General features: G+C 42.1%; 1 protein-coding gene and 1 pseudogene across 3 annotated transcripts in view; both read right to left on the bottom strand.

The window, feature by feature from the left end:
- Positions 1–549: 549 nt before the first annotated feature.
- DSP (desmoplakin) overlaps positions 550–19,754 on the bottom strand; it is a 45,566-nt gene continuing 26,361 nt past the window's right edge. Inside the window, exons 12-24 of one of the 3 annotated variants that reach the window (XM_055323182.1) lie at positions 18,922–19,076; positions 16,371–16,497; positions 15,090–15,291; positions 14,616–14,839; positions 13,804–13,970; positions 13,217–13,355; positions 12,519–12,712; positions 10,912–11,074; positions 10,375–10,458; positions 9,130–9,237; positions 8,547–8,645; positions 7,296–7,793; positions 550–4,491 (exon numbers count right to left, since the gene is read on the bottom strand). In XM_055323182.1, coding sequence (XP_055179157.1) covers positions 1,240–4,491; positions 7,296–7,793; positions 8,547–8,645; positions 9,130–9,237; positions 10,375–10,458; positions 10,912–11,074; positions 12,519–12,712; positions 13,217–13,355; positions 13,804–13,970; positions 14,616–14,839; positions 15,090–15,291; positions 16,371–16,497; positions 18,922–19,076 — 5,412 coding nt within the window. In that variant the 3' untranslated portion in view covers positions 550–1,239. Of the gene's footprint in view, positions 4,492–5,498; positions 7,794–8,546; positions 8,646–9,129; positions 9,238–10,374; positions 10,459–10,911; positions 11,075–12,518; positions 12,713–13,216; positions 13,356–13,803; positions 13,971–14,615; positions 14,840–15,089; positions 15,292–16,370; positions 16,498–18,921; positions 19,077–19,754 lie in introns of all 3 variants that reach the window. The other 2 variants (XM_055323181.1, XM_055323179.1) reach the window with 2 other exon arrangements.
- On the bottom strand, positions 10,047–10,146 carry LOC129508452 (U6 spliceosomal RNA; annotated as a pseudogene).

Here is a 19,754-nt window from a genome sequence, read left to right on the forward strand (position 1 = left end):
TATTCAGAAAGGTCATGCTGATTTAATGACAAATGTCTGAATTTCAAAAGCTTCTCTTTGATACAAAGAGTAGGCTTATATTTCATTGTCTTTCAACAAAGAGCCAAAACCACACCAGGATTCATTTTTATAGATTCAAGGACAATTCTTTCCTCTTAGGGGGCAAAATGAAACCCCACGTATCTGGAGAATATTCAAAATGGAATCTATCTAAGGCACTTCATTTTTTTAGTGGTATTATGGTGACTTTTGCCCATGCTACTTAGAACTTATTGACCAGAATAAACAAGAATTGGGTATTGACGTATGGCCTGGCCTCTTTACACAGGGTTCTTTCAAAGGACTCCACCAAAGGGACTCGAGAAATGTCAAAGAAACTACAAAAGAGCAACTTCCAGCAAGAATTCAGAACTAAAATTGTTTTTTTTTTTAATGGTCTTTCTTAATAGGTACTTGGTAAACAGAAGGTTTTGGACATCTTTTACGATGAGCAGAACTATGCTGATAAATACCTTGTGTGTATAAAAGTATGAAATGAAAATGCAAACATTTCAAAAGTCTAAAAGTTTATTGCCAGAATAGCAAACTTCATAAGGACACCTTTTTAAAGTACATAGTAAATGACAAGCAAAATAAACAGAAAACTTTGACCAAAGAAAAGCAAAGATTGCTGCTATCATGCACATATAGTCAAATTAAGACCAAACCAAATAAGTGCATTTAAGAGTATATGGGTTACACAATCCACAATCTAAGACTAAAGGAGACTCATTCCAAAACGTTTGGGGTGGAGTATTCTAGGGAGAATGGGAGGAAGAATTTTCTCCTAATACAGAGATGGAAATATTTAGATGAGACACAGAATGATGACTAAAACATCAATGATCAGCTTAATTTCATCTTCAAGAATAGAAATCTGGATTATAGGCCAAAAGAAGTACAAGAATCGATCAAAAATCGAAACATAGAACGAACAAACTCAGATTCAATTTGTGCTATCCTTACAACTGATTACTGCTTCATACACACTACAGCCACTGCGTGACATACTCCAGGTGAGCTAAGGAGAGAAAAAGTCAGAAGAGCCTTTACTATTTGATTTCAGCCAGGGTTATTATGTCTTCTTAATCATAGAAAGCTCTATCGCTATACTGCAAGCACTATAGTATTTGCCTTTTGTTAGTATTTAGTAAAATGAAAAATTCACATAAACAAAGCCAAGGAAATAACAACTGACCACTAGTGCCCAATAGAGCTACTGCTAAAGGAGTAGGAGTAAGAGTAGGAGGCATTCCCAGTTGCATCAAAGCTTCCTCTCCGGGACCCACTGCGGGAACCAGAGCGAGAGCCGGAGCGGGATCCGGAGCGAGAGCCAGAGCGGGATCCGGAGCGGGAGCCTGGGGCAGAAGACATGTTGTAAGGGCTAGGCAAGCCCTTAGACGAAACAGAGGCGGCCTCCAGGAGGCGAAGGCCGGTGATATCTTCCACCATGGAGCGATTCATGGCATCCTTATAGGAGATTTTCAATTTGGTTTTGGGGCAGGTCAGGATTTTGGCATAGGTGCTGGTGTCTTGCAGCCTTTGAGCTGCTCTGCCGTCGATGAACCCCTTCCTGATGGCTTCTTCCGTGCTTATCCTCCCATGTACTTCCGGATCAACAAGGCCCCCAGTGAGGTACTGGAACTCCAGGAAGCGCTGACCTGCCTCATAGGGGAGCCATTTTTCTTTCACTGCCTCTGCGGCTGACATCTTCTTCTTTCCCTTCACGCCTTCGAAGCCAATGAAGGCTTTCTGAGCGGGCTTCAGCCTGGTGGCCATATCTTGGTCAATCAGGCCCTGGGAGACTGCATCCTGAAGTGACAGCTTCTGACCGCTGGTTGGGTGGATGATGCCACCTGTGCAGGCCTGAGCCTCCAGGAGCCTCTGACCAGTGATGCTATCGACAATGCCCCTCTCTATTCCTTCCGTAATGGAGATCTTCTCTAAGTTTTCTGTGTCAAAGATGGCGGCAATGGGGCTCAATTCTTCCAGGGGGTCAGACAGAGAGCTACTCCTGATGGTTATGTTCCTGACACTGGATATGGTAGAAATCTTACTTAGGGACTCGTGTCGGGAGTTGCTAAAAACATCATCGCTGATGCTACTAGCACCTATGCCACCGCTGTTGCCGATGCCATTTTTCAAGGAGATCATATCAGCAAACTGAGTGAGGCTGAGGCTGCCAGATCGGTACTGATCAAAGAACTTCCTGTCAATGAGGCCCTTGTCAATGGCATCTTGAATATCATACTGACTGCCTGTCTTCCTATCGACCAGGACCACCCTGGTGGAGCCGTCAGATCCAGTGATGGTTATTTCTTCCCACTCACACTCCTGCTCACACAGTTCTTTGAAGGTTTCATAATCAATGAGGCCCTTCTTATAGGCCTCCTGAACAGACATCTCCTTGTTGGTTTCTGGGTCAACAATGACTACTCTACGCTTCCTGAGGGTATTTTTTTGTGATGTCTGGACCTCCTTCTTCTTTTCTTTCAAGGGCAGAAGACAGAGCCCTGTCTCATCATCCTTGATACACCTTTCTTTTAGTTGCAGATAGGTCAGATTTTCTTCTGTGTTGGGGTCAAAAAACCCTTTTGTATCATCACTTGGGTCTGAGAGAATTTCACTGAGCTCCTCATTAAAGTAGCCCCTCTTGTATGCCATGTCAACTGGCAACCGATGGCTCTCCTTCGGGTCGATGATCCCACCTGTTGCGATCTGTGCTTCCAACAAACGAATGCCGTGGCCCTTTTCGATGAGTTCCTTGTTCATGGCTTGGAACAAAGAGATGATGTTTCCTGTTTCAGGATCGTTATACCCCGTGACAGCTCGTTCCGCAGACAGGAGCTTCTCTTTGAACTCAATACCCACCAGGCCTCTTTTGTAGGCTTCCTCCACCGGCAACCTCAGGTTGCTAACAGGATCCACTATAAAGCCAGTGGCTGCTTGGGCTTCCAGCAACTCCAGAGCAGTACCAGGTCGGACCAAGCCAATTTTCATGGCCTCATAAATGCCAAGCTTCTGTTTCGTGGTTTCATTGTATATGCCTGCTATGCAACTTGAACCCTGAAGGAAGTCTTTAATTCTCTCACCAACCTCATCATAAGAAATCTGACCTGATTCCAGTTCGTTTACAGTGGATGGTCTCAATATGCCAGAATCGACCAGCTCAGAGACGGTCACCTGTTGTCTGATTCCTTGGAAGGACATACTTCTCTTCTGCACCGACAGCAAGAGCAGGCCGGTGTGTGGTTCGATTCTACACCGTTCCCTCAGCTGCATGTAACTGACTTTCTTTTTGGTGACTGGATCCACAAAGTTTTTCTGACTATCTCGGGGATCATTCAGGGACCGATACAGATCTCTGTCAATCAGTCCGCGGGCCAGTGCTACATCTTTTGGCAAAAAGACACTATTCACGGGGTCCACTACACCCCCTGAGGCAATCTGGGCTTCCAGCAGGCGCATACCGGTTTCTCTGTCGATCAAATTTTTCTTGATGGCTTCCGAAACAGATACTGTCTTGCCCGAAAATGGATCATCAAAACCCGTGACAGCTTTCTCTGCTGTGTATATCTGCTGACGGTCATCGAAGTCAATGAGGTCCCGAGCGATTGCATTGTCAACAGTCAGCTTCTCGTTCCTGTGGGGGTCGATGATACCGCCTGTAGCTGCCTGGGCCTCCAGGAGCATGACTGTGGACTCCGGGGTGATTAACTTCTTTCTCTTGGCCTCTACTAGAGAGTACTTTTCCTTAGGGGAGGCAGAGGCTCCGGCAATCGCTCCGGCACCCCGAAGGAAAGGCTGGATTTCAGAAGCAACTTCTTCCACTGATTTTTTCCCTTTCAACAGTTTGTCCAAGGTTGTCTTGTCAATCAGCTGGCACTCATAGAGCTGCATCGCCGTCACCTTCTTCCTCAGCCCATCGAACACCAGCTTGGAGGAGTCAACTGTCCACTCGTACTCTGTCTGGGTCTCCCGATGGGACCCGTAGGGGCGCTGCTTGAGCTTGTCGATTTCCCTCTGAAGGCGGGAGCGCTCGGTTTCCAACTGCGACTGCGTCTCCCTGGTCGAATCCTCCAACTTGCGCCTGTAACGCTCCTCGATCCTCTTGATCTCTGCCTGCAGTCTTTCGATCTCACTCCTAAAGCTGTTCTTCTCTCTCTCGCTCTTCTCTCTTTCCGACTCGATCTTCCTAATGGTCTCTTCCTTGCGGGAATACTGGGTTTTCCACTGATTGAGGTCATTCTGGATTTGCTGTTTCTCACACTCCAGACGTTGTTTCACCCTGCTTTCGGCCTCTAGTGTGGCCTTCAGGCGAGTGAGCTCATCCTCCAGCCTCTGCAGCCTGCTCTTGTCCTGCTCCAGAACTTTGATTTTCACCAGGAGGCTCTCTCTTTCCTGCACCACCTGAGTGCACTGGTTCTTTGATTCCTGAATCCTATTAGATGCCTGGAATTTAAAAAGAAAGAAATGGGAAGAATAATGTTTTGATTATATCATATGGCGATCATAATTCAACTTCTTTCCCCACATTTAAAAAAAAAACAAACTTATTCGTTTATTTGCCCTTCATCTGTGTTCCCTGGATACACTGCTAGTTTGTTATCTAATTACTTTATGGGAAAAAAATTCTGTAGATATATGCTGCCACTTTGATAAATGGCTTCATACTATTTTTTTAGAAGGAAGTAGGAGAAGTCGTAGACCTCTCTTATTCCTAACAAGAATTATGGTTTGAAAAAATGACAGGGAGTTTTGTTTTAGGTTATCACACCTGCTACACCTACATCCCACCTGTTATATCAATACTAGTATGTACAATAAAGCAAAATAAATCCATAGACGTATATGGACCCCACACCCAGCCCCACACAAATATTGTCTATAGAAATCAAATTAGAACTTAAAAGAGGTATTTTTTTTTAATTAGGGGTTAAAAAAAGAGAAGGCAAACAAAAGAAACATATTAGGGTTGTGATCAAAAGGGAATAGAATAATTAATGCAGGAAAATGCATGCAGAAAAATCACATAAGCAAGAAAGAAAAGGTGATTTTAAAACTGCAGAAAAAGCCCCTTTCATATGGCTTTTACTTAGAAAAATGTTCATTAAAAATGCAGTTCATAGCTCACTAAGAGCTATCTTCTAGAAAATAGAGTGGAACATACAAGAGGACAAGCTCCGAGGTGTCATACTCATGCTAATGTTCGAAAAGCATGGCCAAACAGAAGTTACACACAGATCGACGTTGATGCAGGGACAGAAGAGAACGGCAAACAGCACTGAAACTTTAAAGCAGTGGCCTGGGTTATGACAGATGTTAGCACAGCAGTAAGAAAAAAACTCAGATTTTCTATGAGCACCCGGTCCCAGCAGCAGGAGCACAGGTGAGACTAGAAGAAAGAGCAGCAAATTATTTGAAAGACAGTGAAGCTGTGATCAAATATTTGTGAATACCTCCAAAGCCTGCTTTTGGAATTTCTCAATTTCCTGTCTCAAATTTTCCCTCTCTCTCTGTAAATCATTAATCAGCCCCTGCAGTTCCAGGGTCCGGTTGTTGCTGATCTGCAGCTGGCTCCTGAGTTCAGAGATGGTTGTGTTTTTATCGCTATCCGCCTCACTCCGGCTCCTCCTGAGGTCGTCGTATTCCAGCCTGAGGTTCCGAAGCTCTTCCTCCAACATCAAGTGCTCCTTGGTCAGGTTCTCTGTGAGAGACTGCAGCCTCTCGATCTCGATTTTGCTTTCGTTCAAGCTCCTGCTCTTCTCCTCTATCGCCTTCTGGAAATGCTCGTTCCGCAGGTGAGCCTGCTTAACATTTTCCTGCTCCTGGAGCAGCTGCCGCCTCAGGGCCTCGACGTCCGAGGAGAGCCTTCTCAGCTCCTCCTGGGTCCTCTGCTTGTCCCTCAGGTGGCCATCCAGCACGTCCCTCTGCTGCCGGAGATCATCCTCGCTGCGCTTCTTGACGATGGAGGCCTGCTCCAGCTGCTGGGTCAGACTGGTGATTTTTATCGCCTGCTCCTTCAGAGACCTCCTCATGCCTTCCAGCTCGTCCTCCAGCTTCTTCCTTTTCGACGAGTCTTCCGACGCGGTCCTCCTCAGCCGGTTCAGCTCCTCTTCCACCTTCTGCTTCTGCAGCTGCAGGTCCTTCAGCGAGCTCTGGAATCGTGCAATGTCCTGGTCCTTCACGGTCCTCTCCTGGGAGACCCTCTCGTAGTCGATCCGCAGGCGCGTGAGCTCCTGCTCCTGAACCTTCAGCTTGCTTATAGTCTCCGTGGCGCTGTTGTTTGCTTTCTGCAGCTCATACTGCGTCCTCTGCAACTTAGCGTTCTCCTCTTCCAGGCACTTGCGTGCACTCGTTTCCGTCTCGATCAATTGTTTCAGCCTCTCTATCTCCTTGTTCTTGTCCTGGATCGTCTTGGCAGCGTCGTCAAGGGACTGCTTGTATCTCATGCTCTCCTCTGTGCGCATCTGAGTGACCTGCCGCAGCTCGATCTCCAGCTGCTGTTTCCTCTGAGACACTTCAGTGCCAGTGGCCTTTTGCTGCTGGGCATTTTCTTCCACCCTCCTGAGATTCTCCGTGGTCTGGGCCAAAGTGTTCTTCAGCCGTTTGACTTCCTCTGACAGGCTCCGGTTTTCCCGGGTGAGGTGGTCTATCTGGGCACGGTAGCCACTGGTGTCCTCCTCCTTCTGCCTGGTGAGCTGGTGGATGGTTGTCTTGGTGATGTTGATCTCCGTCTCGAACTGGTTTTTTAAGCTAATGATTTCCTCATCGTAATTGTTCCTTACCTTAGCCAGTTCATTCTCATATTCCCAGCGGCGCTTGGCCTCCTCCTGAAACTCAGCTTTGAGTCTCTCGATCTCCTTGTTTTTGTCCTGAATGGTCTTTGCAGCCTCCTCCAGGGACTGCTTGTGTCTCGCGTTGTCCTCAGAGCGCTGCTGGATGACCTGCTTAAGCTCGATCTCCAGATGCTGCTTCTTTTGCAGCATCTCGGAGCCACATGCTTTCTGCTGCAGGGCATCTTCCTCTGCCCGCCTCCGCTGCTCCGTGGTCTGCAGGATGCTGTCATTGAGCCTGACAATTTCATCCTTCAGATCTCGATTTTCCCTTGACAGTCGATCAAGCTGGTTTCTGAGATTCTTGGAATCGTCCTCTTTTTGCATGGATATCTCCTTGATGGTGGTCTTCGTAATGTTAATCTCTGTTTCATACTTGTTCCTTAAATTACTCATCTCCTCATTATAGTGGTTTCTTACCTTTGCCAGCTCATTTTCATATTCTCTCTTCCGGGTGCCCTCCTCCTGCAGAAGAACCCTCAACCTTTCTATCTCGTACTCCTTCTCTTTGATGGCTTTCTCAGACTCCATTTTCTGCCAGCCAAGGCTCTCCTTCTCACACTGCCTCGCCTTCTGCAGCTGGTCATAGTCACTCTTCTGCTGGTCAAACCTGTCTTCCACGGCCTTCCTTCTTCGCTTCTCATCTTCGATCTCGTAAGTCAGCCTCGTGATCTTCTCGTTGAGTTCCTTTATTTGGCCGTAGCACTTGTCCAGGTTTTGCTTCGCTGACTTTCCGTCCAGCTCCGCCTGCCTCTTCAGCTCTTCCAGGCTCACAAGCTTGGCTTTGAACTGGGAACATTCCGCCTGGTATTTCTGTAGGTTCTGATCCAGAAATTTGTTCTTGTTGCAGTTTTCAGAGTTGGCATCTCGGGCCAGTCTGAGCTCCTCTTCCAAAACTTCAATCTTGGTATTTTTCAGCTGCGGAAATAAAAGCAAAAATTGTGTTGAAAAGAACACATCTCAGGTCATAAGAAAGGACTTCTCCCCTCCCAGACCACCACGTGCTCTCTCAGTTCTCTCTACACGCCTGCACGTGCGCATGCACACACCACACACACATAAGCACACATATAAAGAGTGATACGAGGCACAAGTTACTAGACAAAAATTCATGAAATCTGTATTCTCTTCATAATTCTTCCATCAACTGTCTGTATGATCTTAGCACATGGTACAACACCTTTGCGTTTTCCCCTGCCTCATCTGTAAATGAGGTAATGTCTTCCAAGATGAAAAGCTTGAGGTTTCATAAATTATGTTTCCTTTGTGTCAACATACAAAGTTTCCATATAAACTCAAGGCATGTATTAGAAATGAGGAATAAATAACAATTACTCAACCTAAAATTAAAATCCAAATCCAACCAGTCCAGGATGTTTTCTTCCTTAATTTAACATCCAAACAAATAAAGCAAATTCCTTGACCAAACAGTAAATGAAATTAGTTTTTTTCATAAGGTAAAGGAGCTAGAATTTTGTAAATATTACTTAACTCCATTCAGAGCAGTATCCCGGATCACAGAACTACCACATGACTTGTGAACAAACTATATACCAGTGAGTGTGTACCAGTGAGTATGTCTAAATCCAGGTTATAATGAGGCAGTAATAATAAGGTTCTATTATTGCACTTCTTTTCTGATCCGCCAAGGAAATAAAGTAAGTAAATTACCTTCAGATCTTCCAAACTCTTCAGCATCTCACTTAAGAATCTATAATAGTCTCCAGACCTTGTAAGTAGTTCTATGTACCGAGCGTGCAAATCTGCAGCCTTGCAAAAAAGGAGTGAAAGAAATTATAATTTAAACTTGAAATTATAAAGAGTGAATTCCCTTCATTCATGTGTGCTAATCCAAAAATCTAGAAGTACAACAAAGCAAAGGGCTGATAACAGTGTATTCCAACCTAATGACTCTAGGTTGTTTCTCCTAAGCCACCAGATAAGTAATGCTGACACCTTTGGAAAGAAGCTGTCTTTTAAAGACCTACTAGACATTTTCCACTTTTGAAAAGCCTCTCTCATTAATCTCAAATTTCAGTCCAGTTTCTGCAAAGATTCTAGCATATATACAATAGATTCAGACTCCCACTGACCATTTCCTAAAATGCATAAGGGAGCATAACCTGCTATTAAGCCTGTTTTGAGTGGATACCCTCTAAGGGGTAAATTCAGAGTCTGCAGGGAAGATGGGAAGCAGGCAGGGAAAAGAGAAGATGCAGGAGGGGCATTAAGAAATATGTCGTGACATATCTACCTCTTGCAGAATCACCCCAGAGGGAGACTGAATCATGGTTCTCTTGATAGGTATATTCAGGAGAGTTTCCAGTCCTGAGGTGTATGATGCCAGCTGGAGTTCATAATCCTGCCCAATAAAAAAGCTTAATATAAACATACTTAATAGACTTGAAAGAGTCTGACAGCTACGATTCCATGGCTTTAAATCATCTAGCTGTATTTCTTTTCTTTTTTTAAGATTTTATTTATTCATGAGAGACACAGAGAGAGAGAGAGAGAGGCAGAGACACAGGCAGAGGGAGAAGCAGGCTCCACGTAGGGAGCCTGATGTGGGACTCGATCCTGGGAATCCAGAATTATGCCCTGGGCCTAAGGCAGGTGCTAAACCGCTGAGCCACCCCGGCGTCCCATCTAGCTGTATTTCTAATGACAACCCCAAAGGCTATCATGTACTGATAGTGTCCAAGTAGCTAATATCACATTAGTACACTAAGTAGTACATCTTTATACACTAAATGAAGATTTTTGCACATACTATCAGTGTAAAGAATGAAGACCAGCCCATTCCCACAGATAACTGCCAATGTGCAATGAATTCAAGTAAATGCATAACAAACTTTATCAGTTTGTTCAGGAGAACAATAAAAGCCATAATTGCTATCCTCAAGAAGTTTATAGCCATTGGGGAGCCTGGGTGGCTCAGTCAGTTAAGCACTCAAACTCTTGATTTTTGGCTCAGGTCATGAGACTGAGCCCCACACTGGGCTTCGTGCTCAGTGTGGAGTCAGCTTGAGATATTTTCCTTGCCCTCTGCCCTACGCCCTGCTCACACACATGCACACCAGTGCTCTAAAACAAACAAAAAACCCCTCTAAAATACAGAGGTTTATGCTCTTTAAAGTAAATCATAAACATAATGCACTTAATATATTTTTTAATATAATGGTACACTTCACTAATTTGCATGGCATCTTTATGCAAGAACCATGCTAGTATTCTCTGTATCATTCTTTGTTTTTGTTTTATTTTTTAAAGATTTTGTTTATTTATTCATAAGAGACACAGAGAGAGACAGGCAGAGGGAGAAGCAGGCTCCATGCAGGGAGCCCAGGATCACACCCAAGCCAAAGGCAGACGCTCAACCGCTGAGCCATCCAGGCATCCCTGTCTGTATCATTCTAATTTCAGTATATGTGCTGCGGAAGCAAGCACAGTCAATATTATTCTTGACGAAATCCCAACATTCTTTGTGAAACCAACATACCTTAATCGAATTTGCACAAAGTTCAGCAATTTTTTGTACTTCTTCTGATTTATCTCGCTTGCCACATATTTCATTGTGCAAGTTCTACACAGAAAATAAAATATTTATAAACACCAAAGTGGAAAAATAATTTTACATAAATGTTATTTCATTGTTGAATAACTGTTTTTCCTCAGTCTATTACTACATTCAGTAACCTCACATTCTCACAGTTAAATCTTAGGAAATGAGCGTGTTTTCTATTCAAAAAAGAAGAATGCTCTTCAATTTTTCTCTAAAAGGAAACTTTCTAATCTATGCTGTTTTCTGATCTCAACACCTCAATTTACCACAATGTTACATTATTTCTACGTTCTTAAATGATTTCTTTGTAACTATCACAATTGTTTTTTTTTCCCCTTGGGGCCCTATGCAAGCATTCACAAAATGAACTAGTAATATTAAATATCATTTCGAACCTAGGCACTGCTATGAAAACCAGAGGAAAATACAGCTTACACCCAGTGTTATCTAAGGGAATGACAAATTGGGTTGTACCTTCTGCTCATTTAAAAATCGCATGACCGTGTTAGAGTCACCAAACTTCATGGATTCTAAGGAATCCTGGCGGCGTTTGGCATCATAGAGCCACTTGCAGAAAGCCTGATAGTTATCGCGGTAATTCCTCAGTTGCTTGATTTGTTTCTCCAGGTCCCACAATCTGGAGAAAATAGATATGATAAAATTACTAAAGCAAGTATGAAACCGTTATTACATGGTATCACCCAGTAATTCCACTTGCTGCACACTCAGGAGAACTGAAAACACACATCCGTATGAAAAGTTATATTTGGGGATGGCTGGGTGGCTCAGTGGTTGAGTGTCTGCCTTCAGCACAGGGTATGATCCCAGAGTCCCAGGATCAAGTCCCACATCAGGCTCCCTGCATGGAGCCTGCTTCTCCTGCCGCCGCCTATGTCTCTGCCTCCCTCTCTGTGTCTCTCATGAATAAATAAAATCTTAAAAAAAAAAGTTATATATGAATGTTCCCATTGACATCTTTCATGATGGCCAAGAATCATCAATAGATGAAGGAATAAAGGAAATGTAGTATAGCCATATGATAGAATATCATTCAGTCATAAAAAGGAATTAACTACTGACACATGCTACACCATGGAGGAACCTTGAAAACATTGTACTGGGTGGGAAAAAGTCACAAAGGACCACATATTGTTTGATTCCATTCATACAAAAAGTCTGAAATAGATAAACCTACAGAGACAGAGGGAAGACTGGTGGTTGCTTGGGGCAAAGGGTTGGGAGGTAATGGGGAGTGACTGCTAGTGAGGATGGGGCATTTTTTTAGGATAAAGAAAATGTTGTAGACATAGATTCTGCTGATGGTTACACCTTTCTGATACACTAAAATAAAATCCATTGGACTATACACTTTCAATGGATGAACCGTATGACATATGAGTTAATTACCAATAAAGATGTTTGGAGTTTTTTTTTTTTTTTTAATCAATAAAGATGTTTGTTAAAAGTAGTAAAAGGAACTATATCAAAATTCAGGATGCTTTTAAACTCTTTTTTTTAATTTTTTAATTTATTTATGATAGTCACAGAGAGAGAGAGAGAGAGAGAGAGAGAGAGGCAGAGACACAGGCAGAGGGAGAAGCAGGCTCCATGCACCGGGAGCCCGGCGTGGGATTCGATCCCGGGTCTCCAGGATCACGCCCTGGGCCAAAGGCAGGCGCCAAACTGCTGCCAGGGATCCCGCTTTTAAACTCTCATTTGGAATAAGGCACTTATTTCTTTTGTATAGGATTTAATTTTCTTCAATTTCAGAAGAACACTCACTCAAAGCATCTACTCTCTCCAACAGTCCTAACAAGTCTTTCTAGAGGGCCCCAAAAGAGCCTGATCAATGGCTTCCACTTTTTCCTAAGAGCCTGGGGAGCACCTGGTACAGGTTAGTTCAAGCAGCTCATCTATTGTGATGTACCCACTTCCCATTTCCAACAAAGCTGCCTCCAGGCAGTCCGTGAACAAAGCACCTCTTATGCCTAACTTACACTCTAAACCAAACCACTACTTTTATAGTAACATTATCCTGGAACAACCAAATGGGAAGAAAGTAAGGAAAAAGGTTGGCACACCTGTAGTCTATCTGTTTATCTATTTTTTGCCAGCGGTCTGTCAGCTGTGTGACTTTGTCACTGAACTTGCCCAGATCCAGGTCATAGAGAGGATACTGCTGTGAAGTCTGGGAGTGGATCTGCTGGGCTTTCTGCAGCTCCGTCTTCATGGTGGCCAACAATGACTTCTTCAAGTTCAAGTCATTCTTTATTTTCTGTCACAAGAGAAAAAAAAGAGTACAAATTAATCTTTTGTAATAATCAATCCAGGAAAATATATTTACTGATTGCATTTCCAATATTTACGTCCATAATCTCGTTCCTTAGGCTACCACGTTAATAAAAGATGCAACATGTAAGTTTGTTTGAGAAATGCTAAATACCATACTCTATTCCATTCCTGAATAATTATAATGCGTAAGAATGTACTGAAGAGGAAGAGAAGTCCTGTAGTAAAGAATCCAGTTTAATTATATTCAACTCAGCATTCCTCAAACTAATCTCATTATAATCAGCTTTGCACATAGTTCCTGCTAGCACCTTCTGGAAAACAATGTCCTAGAGATAAGGACAGCCATCAACCATGTGCGACCAATGAAATCCAGTAATCCTTCAAACTCACAAAAACTTACTAAAGCCTCAGGATTGGGGACTGAACAGTCCTGCATTATTTCCCATAAGCCGGGGCACTGTGATGACTGAATAGAACTTCCGGTTACCTTCAGTCCACAGCGGTAAGCTTCCACTTTATCCAGATCCAGGTACACGGTTTCCTCTTCGGTGAGTCTGGCTTCATACACCTTCAACATGTCTTCTGTCTGCAGGATAGCCTGGAGTAGAGCTCTCACTGTGCATAAGCTGTAAAGAGCAAAGAGGCCAATAGCATCGCCAGTGACACAATTAGACTTTGAACATCTGGCCCTGGCCACAATTAACAAAAGAATGTTAAAGCCAATAAAAATTTACTCTGCCTATTTTACAAGCTGCAGGAGCAATAAACTCCCCCCACACCCCTGACCCCCCAAACTCCAATCCACCCCCCTGACCCCTGCATCATGATTCAGACAGCCATTCTGAATTAACTAAAGATTTCGAAGTCCAGGCTCTTACAAGCATATGCCTTTAGCTGTAAGATATGTGAGATTTCACCACGGTGGAGTTAACGCCTAGGCTAGAGTCCCCTCTCTCAAGAACACAGAAACTGGAAGAAGGCAAGGCTGCAGTGAGTCGAGCAGAGAAAGCTAATGCAGTCTGACAAAATGAAGCTTGAGGAAAGCAAAACGTCTTGAGATTCGGTTGTGTTTACCTATTTAAGTAGCCATCTGTAACACCGTTGATGTTTTCCAGTTTCTGGAACAGTCCAAATACCTCATTCTGTAAATAGCAGTATTTTTCTGAACCTCTGAAGTTAGCCAGCATATCTTTAAGCTGGTTGAGAACTTCAGCGATTGCTTGGGAATCATTCTGCACACTCTGTTCAAAAAAGAAGGAAAGTGCTGGGGTTAGCTGTGTGATTCTTATGATCTTTTTTTTTTTTTTTTTTTTTTTTTTTTTTTTTTGTCTCCAGCAAGCCCACTGAATGGAAAAGAGAGAGAGTGGGTATTTCATCTCCTCCTTCAGGGAGGCCTTACCCGTACTGTGTAAATGTGGCCCTCTTACTTAGGAGTTGAAAGGGCTGTAGTCCCAGCTCTGTCAATGACTTTGAGTTTTTACCCCCCACCCCTATCAAGTCCCTCCGTGTCAGTCTCCTACCTATAAATAAAAATAATTCTACCTGTTTAGCCTGTATCATAGGTGGCTTCAAGAAGCAACCAGATTAATGTTTACGAAAACTTTAAAAACGAACACAGTACTATGTCGCACAAAGGGAAAACACAGTAGCCTGATTCAGCAACCCACAAGCCAACACAAAAGTGGCTTAGTCCCCAGCCTAGTAACCTTCTACAAATTTGGAAGCATGGGAAAGAAAAAAGGAAATCCTGCCAGAAGCAGGACTAATTTCCATTTCTTAGAAATTAGTGCTTCTTGTCTATATTTAAACCAGGAGGTTTTTTACATTAATTTGCAGATAAACACAAATAGAGCTGGAATCGGGCAAAATAGCACTTGGACACCTACCTTTAACTCATTTATTTTCACTGTAATGTGGTGTGTAGACCCCTGGTCTGCCAGAGGAAGGTTTTTAAGGGTCATTCTGCCCTCACAGAGTTCCATCTGCCTGCGAACCTTCTGAAGCTCCATCAGCATCCACGTTTCTTGCTTGTCACTTTCTCTGTTGGTTTCAATCACTTTATTATGGTTGACATCTTGGCAGGAACTATGAGTGATTTCAGTTGTGGTTACTGTAAAAATATGTTAGGGCCACAAAAATCAGAGAATTCCTAGCTGGAAGGGTACTTGGCCTCAAACAACCTCCCTACTGCAATGAACTATAGCTCCCTCCTTTGATTTGATTCTGAAAATGTAGTGTATAGATGACTTTTGCTATGTTATTTTTCAAAGAAATGATTCTGAAAATAAGTTGTATGCAAACTGCTTTCTGCTAACGCTGTGTGTGTGTGTGGCTGATACAAGGAGAAAGACGCTCCCAACCTGTCTGGTGCTGTGGGTGGCCAGGGAGCTGAATGACCAGAGTCTGGTAGTGCTTCTGGGCATCCGTGAACTGAGACTGCATCTTCCGTTTGTCATCATCTCCAAACATCTCGGAGCCCTGGCTGTTTCTAATGAACTCTTGGTAATGCAGCTCAAGGTCCGATATCGTCTTCATGTAATCTTCCTGACGCATCGTTTTCAGCTGGAAGTGAAACAGGCAGGAGTGTCTGATTACTCCCATAGCATGACCGACAAGAGCCCCCAAACACCCTCGGCTAGAGGGGGCTTACGGCAATCCTTGTCAAAGGCCCACTGAGACATAAAAGGTCTTTGGGACTCCTGGGTGGCACAGTCGGTTAAGCATCTGACTCTTGGTTTCAGCTCAGGTCATGATCTTAAGGTTGTGAGATTGAGTCCTAGTCAGGCTCCAAGCTTAGTGCAGAGTCCACCTGAGATTCTCTCTCCCTCTCCCTCTGCTCCTTCACTGTCTTTGGTCTCTCTCTCTCTCTCTCTCACACTTTCTAAAATAAATAAATAAATATTTAAAATATACATTTTATATATATATATATATATATATATATATATATATATATATATATATATATATATAAAAGTCCTTGAGAACTCCAAGATTGCTTCTAAGAGCCACAGCAGCGGGTTGCCTATTTTTTTTCCTACAGAATTTATTTGTCAAAGGAAATATTACTCAGAAGTTGCAAATCTAAAGCAGATCACAGCAAAGCTGTCCTGATTGAAAACAGAAAATGGGGAGTAAAGGGGAGCCCCAGATTTATACATTCTGTGCCTCTCTCCTCTCCGCTGGTCCTGTCATCCCTAGGGGACCCCCCTGAAGCTGGGAATCTTATCACAACTTGAAAACCACGGATCTAGAGAACTAATGCTTTGGGTATTATTCCACGAATTCTATCCCGCCTTTTACTTCTGCGATATCCAGTTAATAATTTGTGACCTAGCTTTCCGTTACATCAAAGGAGAATAAGATCCAGAGTATTACAGGACTGTCTGCCTTTTTTGTGAGTACTTCTGGCTTGTCAGACAACTTGAATTAGTATTTCTGTTTGTACCGGACCAGCCAGGTGTGAATCCCTCCCTTTCTATATGGGATGGACCTGAACCTCTCAGGCAGGCTGAGCTACTCTCTTGATGAGACACCAAAGCATCAGCTGCACTGCTAGAAGGTCTGCCTGGCAGAAACAAGCACCACAGGGAGCAGCTTAGCGCCTCCTCCAGGCAGCCTGAGAAGTCCTGAGGATGTACCTTGGCAATAGTCATGGCTCTGATTTTCTCGATGTCGATCATGCAGTAGTGCCAGGACACCAGGCTCTTCATGTTGATGTACAGCTGGTTCCACAGAGCCAAGATGGCCTCGTAGTATTGCTCGATCCTAGAAGGCACAAGGGGGAAAACGCACTGGAGCCTGGCTTCCAAACTCTGACCCAAACAAGAAACCTGGCCATGCTTACACACTGCATAAAAAACTAAAACAAGAACTAACGGAGTAACAGGCAAACGTATACTTTTCAAACACTCAACATTTCATTGGATCTGAATTAATTTTTCATTCTCAACTCTCCATTAGTATAGATAATTCACTTTGGGTCAAACATACATTTGTCATTGTGTTGTTTGTCAGTAACTTTTTAATTGACAGAGGTCTAACACCATGCAGAATGGTAGGGAGACACCAGCATGGAATGCTGATAGCTGTAATAGCTTGGAAGTGAGCACGTGGGCTCATCACACTACTTTCCCTATTTTGTGTATGGTTGAGGATTTCCAAAATAAAAGGTGGAAAAGAATCTTCCGTGGATGATCTGTACAATGAATGCTCTACCTGCTTATTGATAAGCAGGTATTAATATGAAGAGTGTTTTATATTTGTGGCTACCTGCAAAATTACTGATATCTAAGAAGGGAAGAAGAAATTTGAAGCAATGCCTTCAAGATACATGATAGGACTTGTTTCCTCACAGACATCCAGATCCAGGAGGCATAGAGAACTTCCAAAAAAATCAACAAAAGCAGGCCAACAGCAAGACATACTACAATTAAATTCACAAAATATAGTGATAAAGAAAAAAAAATCTTAAAAGCAGCAAGACAAAAGAAGTCCTTAACTTACAAAGGAAAACCCATAATGTTAGCTGGAGATTTCTCAACAGAAACTTGGCAAGCCAGAAGGGAGTGGCATGATATATTCAAAGTACTGAATGGAAAAAATCTGCAGCCAAGAATACTTTACCCAACAAGGCTGTGATTCAGAATAGAAGGAGCTATAAAGAGTTTCTCAGACAAACAAAAACTAAAGGAGTTTATGACTACTAAAGCTGTCCCACAAGAAATATTAAAGGAGACTCTTTGAGTGCAAAGGAGAGACAAAAAGTGACAAAGAAAAGATTAGAGAAAATCTCCAGAAACAGTAACAAGCAATAAAATGGCAATAAAACTTATCTATCAATAATTACTTTGAATATAAATGAACTAAATGCTCCAATCAAAAGACATAGTTTATCAGCATGGTAAAAAAAAATAATAAAAAAATAAAAAAATAAAAAAGACCCATCTATATGCTGCCTACAGGAGACTCATTTTAGACTGGAAGACACCTGCAGTTTGAAAGTGAGGGGGTGGAAAAACATTTAAAATGCAAATGGATGTCAAAAGAAAGTGGGAATACCAACATTTATATGGGACAAACTAGACTCTTTTGTTCTTATAGTATTTTTATCCTGCTTTGGTCAGGGTACTAATGGCCTCATGGAGTGATTTGGACTGTGCTTCCTCCTCTATTCCATTATCTGTAAGATTTTGATAAAGATTGTCATGAATTATATATTTTTAAATGTTTGGCAGAATTTACCAATGAAGCCATACAGTCTTGGGCTTTTCTGTGCTCAGAGATTTTTGATTCCTAATTCAATTTTCTTCTTGTTATTGGTCTAAGAAGATTTCATATTACTTGGATTCAAGATTCGTGATTCAATCTTGACAACTTGTACAGTTTTAGGAACTATCTGGGTTTTTTTCCCCCTAAGTTATCTGATTTGTTAGTATATAAATATTTACAATAATCTGTTATCATACTATGTATTTCTGTGGTTATCTGTTATACTGTTTTCTTTTCCATGTCTCATTTTGATTTTTGAGTCTTTTTTTTTTTTTTTTTTTTGCTTAGTTAATACAGTTACAGCATTTCAACTGTTCTGCTTTTTGGAAAAACTGGTAATTACTTTCAATGTTATGTTATTGTTTATTCTGGTCTCTATTTTATTTATTTCTGATTTTTCTTTATTCTTTCCTTCCTCTACTAAATCTCAGCTAAGTTTCTTATTTTCCTAGTTCCTTGTTATATAATGTTATTTATTTGAACTTTTTTTCTTAATACAAACATTTACAGATAAATTTCACTCTAACATCTGCTTTTGCTACATCTCATAGATTTTAGAATATTGCAGGGTTTTTTTCTTTTGTTTTGAGACATAATTTGATTTGCCATTTGATTTCTTATTTGGCCCATTGCTTGTGCAGTAGTGCATTGTTTAATATTTACATATTAAATATTTAATATTGAAAAAAAAGAATTGTTTCCTCCGACCCCCTAAACAGTCATTCTGTTTTATCTTCCAATACAAACTATAGTACCTTCAACATAAAGTTGCACAATGCAAAGGGAACTTCCTGAGGCTCCTTTTTACAAGGGAGGGAATTTTAGTGAAAAAGAGTGTGTCTGTGTTTCTCATATAAGATTTTGCTCTATTTCTCCATATTCGCATTTATGTTGTGGCTACTAAGAACTTCAACAACTTACTTGCATGAGAGGTCTACGGCCAGAGGATTTGGAGGAGGGATAATCAGACCAACAGAAGGGACAAGCATGTCCACACCTCCGGGACCAGTCACATACCACTTGCTGCGCTCATTATTGTCTTTCAGGATGCACTCATCTCCTTTGTGTACGATTTTCTGTAAGGCAAATGGCCCCGTGTTTTAGGTTTACTCATGAGTATATATTTTTATCTTTTTTTCTCAAAGAGAGAAATAAGAGATTAAAATGTGCAAACCATTTGAACTTTTATTTTCTTCATTTTATTCTTTTAAAGTAGGCTCCAAGCCCAGTGTGGAGCCAAATGTAGGGCTTGAACTCACAACTGTGAGATCGAGACTCAGGCTGAGATGAAGAGTCAGATGCTTAACTAACTGAGCCACCAAGGCACCCCTTATTATTTTCTTTAAATGAAGATAATCTTTACACACCCCAACAATACTGCTGCTTTAAATAATGCACAAGAGCCTAAAAGGTGTGTATCCAGCGAATAACTTTCCAAAGACAGCCTGGGGAATCCATCAGTAAAGTGAGAAATCCTTTTATAAAGCAAAAACCCACCACATGGCTTTCCTATCTTTGTGAGTTCATATTTTACATATGAGATTTACTACAGCAGGAGTCACTTGTCTCATTCACTTGCTCTTAACGTTTAGAACTAAAAACAAAAAGTCTGGCATCAGGTCCCCAGAAAGGTAACTTTCTCAACTCCACTATCTGAACACCTTAATTTCTATAATAATTCCATAGCTTCTTGAAATGGGTACACTTCAAATATGAAAATTATCTTCACTAATGAAATGTAACAAGCCTGATAT

This window comes from Nyctereutes procyonoides, unplaced genomic scaffold, assembly GCF_905146905.1.
Source record: "Nyctereutes procyonoides isolate TBG_1078 unplaced genomic scaffold, NYPRO_anot_genome, whole genome shotgun sequence".
In the NCBI taxonomy this organism is placed as follows: Eukaryota; Metazoa; Chordata; class Mammalia; order Carnivora; family Canidae; genus Nyctereutes; species Nyctereutes procyonoides.